The sequence below is a fragment of the Anguilla rostrata genome, chromosome 13 (assembly GCF_018555375.3).
Source record: "Anguilla rostrata isolate EN2019 chromosome 13, ASM1855537v3, whole genome shotgun sequence".
In the NCBI taxonomy this organism is placed as follows: Eukaryota; Metazoa; Chordata; class Actinopteri; order Anguilliformes; family Anguillidae; genus Anguilla; species Anguilla rostrata.
In genome coordinates, this window is record NC_057945.1 from 16062765 (window position 1) to 16076233 (window position 13469).

General features: G+C 39.8%; 1 protein-coding gene across 1 annotated transcript in view; it reads left to right on the forward strand.

The window, feature by feature from the left end:
- The window catches only part of LOC135237871 (copine-9-like), a 96902-nt gene that overhangs the window by 29491 nt on the left and 53942 nt on the right, over positions 1-13469 (forward strand). The window contains exon 6 of the mRNA XM_064305410.1: positions 5120-5196. Within this exon, the coding sequence (XP_064161480.1) occupies positions 5120-5196 (77 nt within the window). The remainder of the gene's footprint in view (positions 1-5119; positions 5197-13469) is intronic.

Here is a 13469-nt window from a genome sequence, read left to right on the forward strand (position 1 = left end):
TGTGTGCTTCCCCAAAGGGTGGACCAAATTAATATTAATGCCCATAATTATGGTGTTAGATGTCAGGTGTCCACATACTATGTAGCATATTTATTTGTCTGTCTCATGTCTGTTTCTCAATTTCCATACAGTACAGGATGTTATTAAGGCACAAGCTTAGACGTGAAATGCCTCAGTCCTTCTGAAATTGGAGCTCAGAGGTATTGCCAGATATTGCCCAATGATCACACACAACACAACACACACAATTAGGTTGTATGAACCTCAATTTAGTCTAGGGCTATGATTCTCCCTTGGAGTGAGAGAGGTCCCAGGTTTCAAACCTGGATAAGTCCCCGGTTTGGCCATGACAAAGAGGGAGACACACGCATTTAAAAGGATGTTCCAATTTATTTTAAATAACCTAAATTTCAAATAAATAAATCAGTACCATCAGTAGTGTAGGTGAATGGATGTGTGAAATATAAGGTGAAGCCATGTTATATGGTGTAAACCCACAAAATGTCCAACGCCTGAACAGAAGCCAAAAGATGGGGAGAGAGCTCCCTTCAAACTGGAGACAGACACATCTTAACATGTCTGGCAACGCCACAGGTGCTCCCATTTGTGCCTATGACCCTCTGCTCCGCCCACCAGGTACCTGAGAGGAAACACCAGAACAAGTAGTACTGGCAGACAGAGCAGGGGGCCATCACAACGCGGAACATAAAATGACCATGTCTTGCACTGCCTCTCTCCATTCAATAAGCTTCCAATGTCAGAGCACATGGCTGTTTGTGAAGCATGATGCTAGCCCCTGCATGCTTCTGGCTGTTGACAGTGAGTAGTGTCTGGAAGATGAAGCCTTTAAAAAGCAGTATTGCGTCTTATTTCCAATAAATACCCAGTTGGGAAGAAGTCAGTAGGTTAACCCACAAGGGAGATACGAAACTTATCTCCACTCTCTTTACAGTTATGTCTAACACTTGTTTTTTTATCCCGCGCTGGACGAACATGGACGAGCAGAAGGTCAGTAATTTGTGATATCTTCAGAAAATATATATAAAAAAATAATAATCACACGTGACTCATCAGCCATGGTTTTGTGAAAATGTCTAACTTCATCATACAATCACATGGCATGCACTTTTATACAGTATCAGTGCCAGTGGTTGCACTAGCCCATGGAATGCTGACATTTCAAAATCTGTTTTACACTAATTCACTTGCGTTCTGTTACAAGTATCTATTTTGCCATAATATGCCAACTCACAATAATAACACAATAAATGTATGTCGTTCATAATTTTATTACAACACTTTTTTTTTGACAATAGATTATTAATACGACTAGCTTTCCTGTCATTCAATCCTCCTTCAATCTGAAACAAGTTCATGGATATGTTTTCATTCATTGCTGTCAAGCGTTTTCAAAATATGACTTGAAACGGAAATGGCCAGATGCCAGGCGATGTTGTTTTCACCCTTCTGTGTGTTTTCACTGAAGCCTTCCTCAGCTTCCACTGTGTCTCTTCTTCTGTTGATCTAGTGAAAAGAAATATTTTATGGGAAGCATGAACACTCCCTTTGTTTGTTTATACCCGTGGTGATACAGTCAACAAAACAATTGGATGGAGTAGAAAATCTGGAGAAATGCTCACTGGAGGAAATGTTCAAGGTTTTGGATACTTCTTCACAGACCGTTTTAAAGTGTCGTTTTCTTGTGTTTGCAAGACGCTAAAGAATAATTTCTCAAACAGTCGCACCGCAGCTCAAACTCGGGCACCCTGGTGAAATGCCCTGTTTCATACCAGCATACTCCAGGCTGCATCCGTGGGTCTTCCCACTGTTTAAAGTTGTGAGAAAGTACACACTATTTATATGGGCACCATGGAGCATGTATGATAAATGGCGGACGTACAGTATAATCATTGTGATATGCAGTGTAGTCAGATACTATCTTTACACTTGTGTCCGTGCGTGTGTGCACGTGTGTGCACGTGTGTGTGTTTGTGTGTTTGCTTGCGAGGGTATTATGTGCAGGTTTCTTCATTGTACGTCATCCCGCTTATAAGAAATGATCTGCCTCAAAATCATGTGTAAATTGAATTGAAATTTCTACATTTCTTGCTTCCACTGCAAAAATAGTTCCAACAAACAACAACAATGACTTTTGGTATCTTAGCAACCACAAGCAAGCTAGCTCACAACCGTTTTCATTTCATGGGGTTCCCACTATTTATTAAATTTAATTGGACCCTACCATTAATCCTGAAGTGTGTCATGCTAAAGGGGACATTCTTGGGATTTTGATGACCAGGTTTAGAGGATCAGCTGTTTCTGCAGCATGATAAGCTTCTATATTTTTCTTTTCTCCTTTATAAGCTTTTTTAAATATCATCTAGCTAACAGTAACATTACACGAGAGAGCCCATTTCGACCCACACTACATGGCTACATAGTGTGAAAAGATATAATCAGGTATGAAGCGGTCATTGTACAGAAGTAATTCCACTCATTTACCAATCAACATCAAGTATCCAGCAAAGCCACTGTATGACCCAGGCTAATTCCACTATGGGGATATATCCTAGGGAAACAGAGGTGCATCATGTTTATCCAACAGAACCACTATAATTATATCTGTAGACATTGGTTTCCCTTGGTGTTATTTTCAGGAGCAACAGTTCATGTGGCGTGGATGCTTGGAACCTAAAATGGCAATTACTTAAATTATTTGGGGGGGAAAGTAGCAATATTCAGCCTACAAGAAGAAGAAAATGAAATGGCATCAGTGCCGTTACGTTGATCTGGGATTAAGTTAACTATACATCCGCTGATTGGCAATTATTAACTACTTTCTCAGAAGAGAGTGTTACAGAACATTATTTTCTGAGAATCCTTCTTGTCACTTGTCAATAATGTGCATGGCATTATGTGTTTGGCCAGTTTTATCAAATGAGAGCCCCAGAATAAACATGTACGCTACAGTTTAATGAGAGGATCATGTGCATACTGACTAGCAGCGCTCATGATTCCTGGAATGATGGCGTCTCATTATTTTTAAATGGTATGGGAAACACAACCTGAAGGGCAGGGGGTTCTAAGAAAAGGGTGTAGAATGGACAGATTGTTAACCACATTAATGAATAATACAATTAATTGAAATTAGGGTCTGCAGCCACAGGGAGAAAGTTTTATGGGGTGTCTTGAGATGAAACATTTGGGGACCCCTGGTATTGAATGTTTTACTCAACAGGCCGGGCAGGAGACCCCAGATTATGTTCATAGTCCAGCAACAATGTCTTTTACTATTGCACTCCTCTTGTCCCACTGTATCATAAGCAAAGGTAAAGAACCCCAGTTTTAACCTCGCACTCCAATGAAAAGTACAGTGGAATATCCCAGGATTCTGCTCATGGCAGTAAACATATCCTCTGATGGAACGGCATGTCCTTTTTTAGCATAATTGTTCTCTTATGCATATCATTTTTAAGGTACACAAATGTTGGCCCTTGTTTTTGCAGCAAATTCATATATGGCTAAGTCTTTTCACAGCTCTGGAGGACATTGCTGTAATTGGTGACCATTTATCTGGACATCTGTCCCAGAGTTTAAATCACACATCTCAGAGGAGCAATTTAGTTGCTTTTTTCCTGTAATGAACCTGCTGTGGGTGTAAAACAGTGGTACAATGCATAAACACAGTTGCTTTGCACACTGTTTGTATTTCAGAAGCAAAAAGTCTGTTACTCTGAGGTTCAGATGAACACCTTTGGTTTTTGGAGCTCTTACTGCTAAGTGGGTGTATAAGGAGTTGAGGGTAGGGACTGGTGGAAATGTGTGATCTAGAAGCTTATGTAAGTGTCCTAGCTACTCTCCTTGAAACTGGTGGTTTTGAAGAAGCATAGCTGTGTACCCGTAATACCAGAACACTTGATACTTGAGTGTAGTTGTGAAAAAAGATTGAGTGAATATGCTGTGAAAGCACATGGGGACAATCACTATTACACTTCAATTCAGAGAAATAACTGGGCTAAAATATAATTTTATGCAATGATTATTTCAGTGTTGGTTTTTTATTGTTCTTAAATCCTTAGACAGTTCATCCCACTCTGAATTCATCTGTGCAGTCTTACTGCCATGCTACTCAGGCAATAACTGGAAGAGCAAAAGATTATTCCTAACTTGCAGAAAGTATGAAATAGCTGCAGGGAAACCCCAAAATGTATTCTGTATATTGTGACAGGAGGGAATCATTTCCATGGAATATGTGATGGCCATAATTAACCAGATGCATAAAAGCTGAAATCTTTGGGCTGGGACCCATCAATGTGTCACTGTACCTAAACATGATATTGGACACAGGGATAATGGCCATCTGTAGAAGACTGTGAGATGTGCTTCACATTTCCTTACCTGCTGCTTTGAGAGCTGCCATTTCCTTCTTCATCCCCAGCTTCTTCTTCCCAGAATAGCAATATGTCTCGTGTACAGTGCATTGTGATGAATTCCGTAGTAGAAATAGTAGTTATTAATAGTTATTATTATGCTGAAATGTTGTGGGTGATGGAGAGATATACACATCCCCGTCAGCAAGCATCACCTGTTCTTTAAGGTTAGTCTCTAAGGTGTTGTGTTTTCTAAATGCATTTCAGAGGCAATTTCAGGTGCATTTCAGATTTGGTTGGTGGTGAGTCCCATCCTTGTGTGTGGAGCTGCTAGCTGCAGAGCCAGTCTTCTAGCACAACACCGTCAGCGCAGGAAAATGTGTTTGTACCTGAGCAACATGTTCGTTCAAGGGAATGCAAATATTTCCAATTTGGCCTGCGCACACCTTAATCGACCTTAAAAGTCATTGCAATCTTCTTACCATGCTTTTTCCCCACACATTCTACCACCTACTCTAGCACCGTTAAGATAATGAAATTGATTTGGGCAAATTGATTCTTTTTTAGATCCAATCCGTTGTTTGGGTTATCAAAAGAGGGGGGCTTCTCACTGCAAACATGGCGTTATGACACTTTAAGCTTCATCACATAATGGCACATTAATACAAACTAGGTTATAATTTTCCAGTGCATCTAATGGAGAAGGTGCCCATTAGTGATTTCATACTTTTACCTGATTGTGCCCTCAGGACTTCCTGGGACAGACGTTCTGCACCCTCGGGGAGATCATCGGTTCCACTGGCAGCCGATTGGAGAGGACCCTCTCGTAAGTCCACCCACGGCTCCTCATTATTGGTCCCTTCTGTATTCCTTGGGGTTTTAAGCCACCTTTCTTGGCCGTATTCGCTCTCGTTATAACATGAGGTTTACCTTATGTCAAACCACAGTTCTGAATGTTGTATTATGTTTGAAGGGAACGTGTAGATATTCAAAATAAAATAACATCATCAAAGGATTTGCAAAAGATTTGCTCAGTGTACAACAGTACTGCTTTTTAATTACCTTTTAAAATGAATGCAGTCTGAAGATATGTGGAGAAACAAGCTGAGATTACATCAGACCCAATTGTACCGTATAAGGCTACGTATTTGATTATTGTGGCACTAAACCTGACAGAAAGGCAGATATGATGGATATTTAGGAATGCCCGAAACTATACTCTGAGGGCTGCCTTTCGAAACACTGTTTTGTGTATTGATGAGGCCCAGAGTTTGCTATCGAATCTGGACCATGCAAGCGCAGGCTGTGGTCAGCAGTGCCTAATTGGCCAGAGTGCTGTCCACAGCAGGCGGGGTTTCTCTCACTGTGCAATATCGACGATTCTGGTTGATCGGGTGCCTGCTGGAGTCTGCCTGCTCCAACTGTGCATTAACTGTCCTGCAGTGATACAGTGGAAGTGCAGCTCAGCCTGCAGAAGAGAGAGACCACAGCCAGACAGCACGTATCCCTCAGCACTCTTCCACATTGCTGAAGGATTCGGCAACAATGAGACAGACAGGTTAATACTATTGGCCTTTCCAAATTTACAGTGTTGACCAAATTTGGAGACAAAGAAAATAATGAAGTTGAAAGTCAGAGTTAAAATAAATGTTTAATGGGGCAAAAAATTACAACGCAGACTGAAGCACCCTATCCCTGATTTTCAGCAAGGCGATGCATGAAATACCACGTTAAAATTTAACACCCGACCATGATTTAGTCATAAGCAGGCGGAGTGCATCGTGCAATGACAGAGAGAGAAAAAATATCACGGTCTAGTGCGTCTAAACTCATGACACATGCCTGTTAGAGATGACAGAGTTTCAAGGTCGTATGAGAGAACATGACATGGGAAGGACTACAAAGTAAACGATCGTATCGCTGTGAATTCCCAAGATAACTGCTGGCACTGCTGCTTGTTTCTTTGAACGAGAGTTTCTGCTTCCTGTTTCTGAATTCTCTTCAGTCTGTCCTTGTTAGAAGAGCTTTGTTCTGTGCATGAAGTCATTCGTCCCTCAAAAGGTCATTTACATTCTCAATTTTATTGGTTAGATTACTGGTGGTCTCTTCAAATCAGCCTCCACTCTAGTGGCAGCATAGCAGGGGAAGTATTTTTTATATATTTTATTTATACAGGAAGTGAATAAACTATAAACAATCTAGAGTCTTAGACTTAATAGAGAGTTTGATTACCATGATGAAACTTTTGATGAAGCTTCTTTTTCCCAGGTTGCAATATACAGTCAACTGATTTGCGATTGTTTGCCTGTTTTGTGTTGCACTTGAAATTAATGCAGGGATACTCTGTTGCCCTTTGCCTATGAGTTCCATAAAATCACCTTAGACTCCATTGTTTGTGAGCCATCAGAAAGGTAGCCTCCATCTTTACTGAAGTGCTCATCAAACATGCCCCAGCAATCACCACTCTTTCAAAGCTCACCGTGACTATGGCAGCCATAATTATAGGCATTCGGGCCTGGCCAGCATTTTTCAAATAAGCATGACCCTGTGCATGCTGAGATGCTATTTTCTTTATTAACCCCTTCTGTATCGCAGCTTTCAAAAATGCTATTTGGAGACTCCACAAGGACACTTGGTAACCAAATGATATTATTAGAGTATTTTTACAGGTGTAAAATACAAAATATTATGCACTATATGCTAGTGGAAGACTTTCGCTGAAATTACCTAATTTTCCCCATGCCTGTCATCCTCCCCCTTCTTTTCCCTCTCCCTCACTAAGTTAACAAGGGACATTAAATCAGTGCTTCTCCGAGTTAGCAGGTTTTTTGGACTAAAAATTATTGTGCATTTTGTTAGATGGATCCTTGCCATGATAAAAATACTGACTTAACCATGATTCAGGTCATCTGAGAATTTCCAGAACGCATAGGTGAGGACCCCCAGGTCTGTTATGCCACTCCTCATGTTACAAAATATGGAATCGTTGTCGCTAAAACGTTGGCACCGTAAAATTGTTTATTGAGATAGAACTGTGAGTTTTAACACAATCGAACATTATATCATGTGGCCGGACTGATTAAAAAATTCACCATAAAAAAACAGAAGGAAGGCAAATAAACCCACTCTGACCCGAATACGGGCCAGCGCGACTTAAGGGGTTAATGGATGAACCACACCTCTGTGACCTCACCTGTGTGCTTTGCATATGCTGTACTTGTAGTCCTTCATTTCCCCCTGTCTACTTTTTTTTATTTGCCTTCTGTATGTGGCAAATAATATAGATGGTATGATAATAAGCAATGTTGTGCATACACCCCCGTGTATTTATTTTTAAAGAAGGTTATGTGCTATGTCCGTGTGGTGTATTTGACTATTTCATTGAAAGACTTTAAAAAGACCTCAAGAGAACCTTCACAATTAAATATTAATGGAAGGATTCTTAACTCCTGAGAAAAATAAATGAGCGATGATGAGTGGCTCTTTTGTACTCAGAGCGATCTTTATTACAGGAGTAGTCCATCAGATTTGAACTGAAACTGCGAGATAATTGAAAGTGACAGAGGCTGCTTCTTTTAGCTCCGATTTTGCCTGTGTTAAAAGCTGACGCACGTTTCTACTCACACTGCTACAGGAGACAATACAGTGCAACCCTGAAAGACCTGGGACCTGTGAAAGTGCCTATTTCAGTCAGGTCCGTCCATGTTCCATATCAGTTCTCTTAAACAGTAGAATCAGAATTTGAATTGGGGACAGGTTGTTCGACAGGTGGAATGGGATCGTGTTTGTTTATTGACATAAAAACATATTTTAAAAGGACAAATAATTATTACATGTTTCGACACTTGGCAGTCCCATTCTGTGAGCTTGTGTGGCCTACCACTTTGTGGCTGAGCTGTTGTTGCTCCTAGACGTTTCCACTTCACAAATAACAGCACTTACAGTTGACTGAAGAAGCTCTAGCTGGGCAGAAATTTCACAAACTGACTTGTTGGAAAGGTGGCATTCTATCATCCTATAATCATATCATGTCTGTTTGCTTGATTTTATGTGCCTGTTAGCAATGGGTGTGGCTGAAATAGCCGAAACCACTAATTATAAGGGGTATCTACATACTTTTGTAGAATTGTAGTGTATGTATATATACATATATACATATATATATATACTGTGTGTGTGTATGCATTGCATACAGATAAAAGTACCTCATAGTGATTCTAATACACACATTCCTATACTAGAAAGTGATAATTCAGATTGACATTCAGTGCAAAAATAAGAGAAATGTGTGCATCAGGAATGGCAGATATAGAGATGCAAATGCAATATGGAGACTAAAATGCCAAAGCAAATAGTCCTGTTGAGCTGAATGACCTGCCGAATGGCCAGCAATGTCATTCCTGTGGTTCTTACGGGCTACGGAACATTGTGATATTATTGCAGTCATCTGCATGTATCAGGGCATGGGAAAAATACACACTTTTACCATCCTGGCCTTGAAAGGGAAAATGATGTCACTTTACTGAGGTGGAAAGTGGTGCTTTGCAGGATCAGTCTACCAGAAACACTATTTTATGATTGAGACAGTCAGTCAGTCATCCTATGAGAAGGGCCATACAGAACCATAATTGAGCCTGGATGAAGAATATGTATCAATAAACGTGTATTCTGAAATGCTAAATAAGTCTTTAATTTGCATGTGCACCCTATATTATTTAGCAGGTAATTTCAAGAAATTGCCTGCTCATTCGAACAGTTACCACTCCAATATTCATTTTTAGGAAGTCAGCCACAATATCTTTTTTTCTGAGAATATTGATGTTGAGTCACTATCCTCTTCACCTTGCCTCTGGAAGGAGATCTCCCCCCTATTTAATATTACTCCCACAAGTACGGACTGTGTCATTAGTAAATTTAAGCGAATTAACTGACTGACTATGGGGAATGCAGTCATTACAGGAAGTGAAGGAGTGGTAAAAGAATTCATCCTTGGGGCACACTGATGTTCAACCCAAGGGCTCGGATATTCCCAGTTTTTTTGGTTAGGTGCTTGCCAATGAAATAAAATAATCACCAACCAGAGGCATATGGAATTACTGAGATGCTTGAGCTTTCAAACGTGTGCAGAAGGCACAGCTGAAATCCTGCGTGTGTGCCAGGAGACAGCAGAGGCTACGGGATGAAATGAACGCCCGTGTTTACAGGATCAGCAGCGGACCAATTAGCAGGATATGCAAACTGCAGCGGATTGAGCTGTGAACTGGAAGCAGACCGCGGGCCTCAAGCAACTAAGAACCAAGCATTCTCATAATTTTGTAATCCCCTGAAGCTCGCGGTGTATAGCAGTTCAAACTCGAGACTTTTTAAACATCTTGGGATGCGATGGTTGGATAAATTTAAACGCGGCAGCACTTTACCTGTTTGGAAAGTACTTTTTAAAATATTTCTCATGTGGAGATGGCTATTGAGTTGACTATAAGATGACTGTTGGGGGCAGTTTTAAAGTGTGGGAGGGGAAACACAGCTTTTCTCCTCCTGTTCTGCATGGAGATGTAGAAGGATTTGCTGAGCTGGCCAGAAAGCATGTGTAGATTTTACCTTGTAATCAGTGATCATTTTGAGGCCTTTTCCAAATGCTGCAGGAATTATTCTTGGCCAATCTGCCCTTCCAACGTGTTCGTGTACTTCAGTCTTTTGCATTTTTTAGTGCATTCATTCCCTGGTACCTTTTTGTAGTCTCTCGCTCCTTTCCTGAACATTTGTGCAGTTTCATCATGCATAATCTTTTCTGACCTGTCGTTTATCATGTGGACAGAGAGAGATGGCAGCATCCTGTCATGGGTAGAGTAGGTTTAAGACTGTGAAAGTGCTCCTTGGGTTACCACTGAATTGGATCCTCCCGGTGACACACCAGGCTAACAGTCGAGTGCAGTGCAGGTGCGCAGGAGCTGCAGTGTTCATGTGTGGGTGCCATAGTGGCAACTCAAGACACAATGCCCCATTCGAAAAGGGAACATAGTTTTAGAGGAGAAGTTTTTGTTTGCGTGCTATCGCATTCTAATTTATCGATACGAAAATTGCTCTTTCAAATTGTCTGATTTATATCCTTTGGGAATTGTGAATGTTTCATGCAAATTTTTGTGTGATAATTTTGATCTGTGCGTTATACTGTATAATATCTAATCCTGCACCTCGGGAAATAACGAGGTACCTCAGTATGTAGCTACCTGTGGCATAATGTACACAACCATTTTTCAATGTTCTGGAGTCACTGTGACAGTGTTTCTTCGAAAAGCACTATATCAACGAAATTGAATTGAATTGTACCACCATGACAACTGAGGACTGGGACAAGTATAATGGTTCATGAATTTTGATCAGAGTTTCTGATTTACTTCTTTTTATCCTTTTTGACACTCAATAAATAGTCATGCATTGTCTTGTTTTGTATTCTTCATATATTAAACCATACTTGAGCATTTTTATATTTGTTCTAATAGAGAAATGGCACCATGTGAAATTTTCAAAATGGCTCCCTCTGTAGAGCTTTATTATTAATATCAACACCCCTTCTCCTTAGTGAAACCATCTCTATCACTATGCAAGCATTTGAATGTTATATCTGTTCTCAAGGAAGCATCTTGCATCTCTACTACCTTTCTAGTAGAACTGTTTCTTTTTTCCTTGCTAGCCTTGCTTTTAAATGTCCATAAGCATAACAACAAGCAACATTTCAGGCATTATACATATGATACAGGTTTTGCTTGCTGCCTTTTTCCAGGTCTAGAGGGTATAAAATAGTTTGTTTTAACTGTATTGCTATAACCAGAACATATAGAACATGGTAAATGGTAACTGGAAATGTTGTTTTATGTGTATGCCAGTTGGCATGGAGTAGTCTGTCTATTGGTATGCTCTCATATACAAGGCTTTGAATTGGCTGAAAGGATGACCATTTCTTTTAATGGTGGCGCATTTTTGTCGTGAGCAAGTTATTTTTGTCCATGCACTTACCCCACTCTTAAGAAAGTTACATTTAAAAATGAAATACAAAAATATATTGCTTGCTGAACAAGTACATTTGATTGACTCAGCTCAGGTGTTTAAGTAATTGCCTACATTGCTTCAGAGCTGGGTCTTATGAAAAGTCTATATCTATATATACTGTATCTGTCCCAAAGAGATAATGTGTCCTCTAAATGGTTGTTTTTTTAACTTCAAATTCCATAATGAATACATTTGCATAATTTGGGACATGTCTGACCCCAGAGAAGTATATTGTAATTTCAACAGTTAATTTAATTTTTAAGAAGTTGGACAAAACTAATTTAAAATAGCATACAAAGCGTTTCAGTTGATGGGGAAAATGATCTTTTATCAAGATAAGCTCTTAATTCTGATAGGGCCAAAGTAACGTTGAATATTTGTATAGAGACTTTACACTTCAAAGGTTAACAATAAGTTGTCAATTCAAGGAAGTTATTTTATTTTCTGTAAAACACCTGATAATCATTTAAAGAGGGTGGATTTCAGCCAGTGATTTTTCAATAGATACATTATTTTGTGTGACACTGTCTCTATCCTGTACAATAATTTTCTAATCCAATTGCTTGTGAATGTGTATATAAAACAATTTTCATTTAATTAATTTTATTTATTTATTTTACATGTGTCTGTAAAAGTTTTCATATTTGTGTTGTTAGGTCTTGTTGTTCCATCTTCAGCTGCTGCATATTTAGGTTGAGACTGGTGAATGCTAATGCATTTTGAATTACCAGGGCCCCCTAGACAAATTGTCTTTCAGAACACTGCTCTCATTTTTGTTATTATAATACATTTTTCTCCCTTATGGATTATTTTTCTTCATCTCTTTCAGAAAGTTCAGGCACATGGTCCTACATACAGTGTGCAATTGGATATTCTAAATCAGGATGCATAAAATTGAGCTTTTTACTTCTGTCTGTGGAGGAAGTTAAGGTCCCTTCTCGCAGCTGCCATGGACATCATTAGATGGAAACTGCTACGTGGAATAAATATTGGTCTGCAGTCACTGTTCATTGCAGCCTTCCAAATGTGCAGCAGCACAAGACAATCGGAGAGCCCCATCAACAAGTACAGCCTACAGGTGCATGAAAACAACAACACCAGTCCTGTCATGGATTTTTAAAATCTGACTTGGGAATGCTCATGAAACTGGTCAGTCAGCTTGCCAAACAGCCAGGTGCATGGGCCAGGTATCCCTCAGCCAATCAGTCTGCTGTTGGGGCTAGAACCTTCTCCCGCGAGCTGTGTCTAATCACCTTGTCCTTATCAGCACATTGTTCAGTGAGATAGATTAGTGCAGTGTGCAGTGGCCTAATCGGTCATCAGTCTACCTCAGTGACTATCTTCACATAATGAGCATATATGGAATATGTGCATCAGTATTCCTTGTTATCATGGGTACTTCTAATGCCTCTGATTGTCGCAGGCTATCAGTTGCATCAATCTAAACCAACCTGTGTTACATCTAAAACGATATCCTGAAATCCATTTGCTATGTGAAGCACTACATTCTCAGAATCCCTCTTGCACCTACTCTGGCACTGCCTCTTTTAGATGTATGTATTTAAGTCATGTATTAACGGCTACTATTGGTTACCTTAATGACTTGTCATTGTCTTCCTTGTCTTAACCTTTTTGTATTTACATGCACTAAATGTAATCTAATTTAAATGTGACAAATGACATTTGTAGCTACAAAGCTATAGAAGATTAGTTTTTTGTAGGAAAATGTGAGAACAAGTATTTCTGACAGGCAACAATAGTCTTGGCAAGATTCGCGCATAGACTAATTACACTGATGAAAATTTCATAGCATTGCTTATCTTTTCCCAGTCCTTGAGTTAATTAACTAGCCAATTTACACAGACAGATGATTCACAGGCAGTGACAGGCCGATCTGTCGATCTGTGCTCATTAGCTTTGTATCCATCGCCATCTTAAGGAAAAGAGAGCGTTTAACCGCATTCAGGTAACTTGTGCATTTTGCCTTAAGTCATCATCAGCCCTGTGCCTGCATTCCCTTTATCGCTGGTCCTTTGGACAGTGCCACTTGGA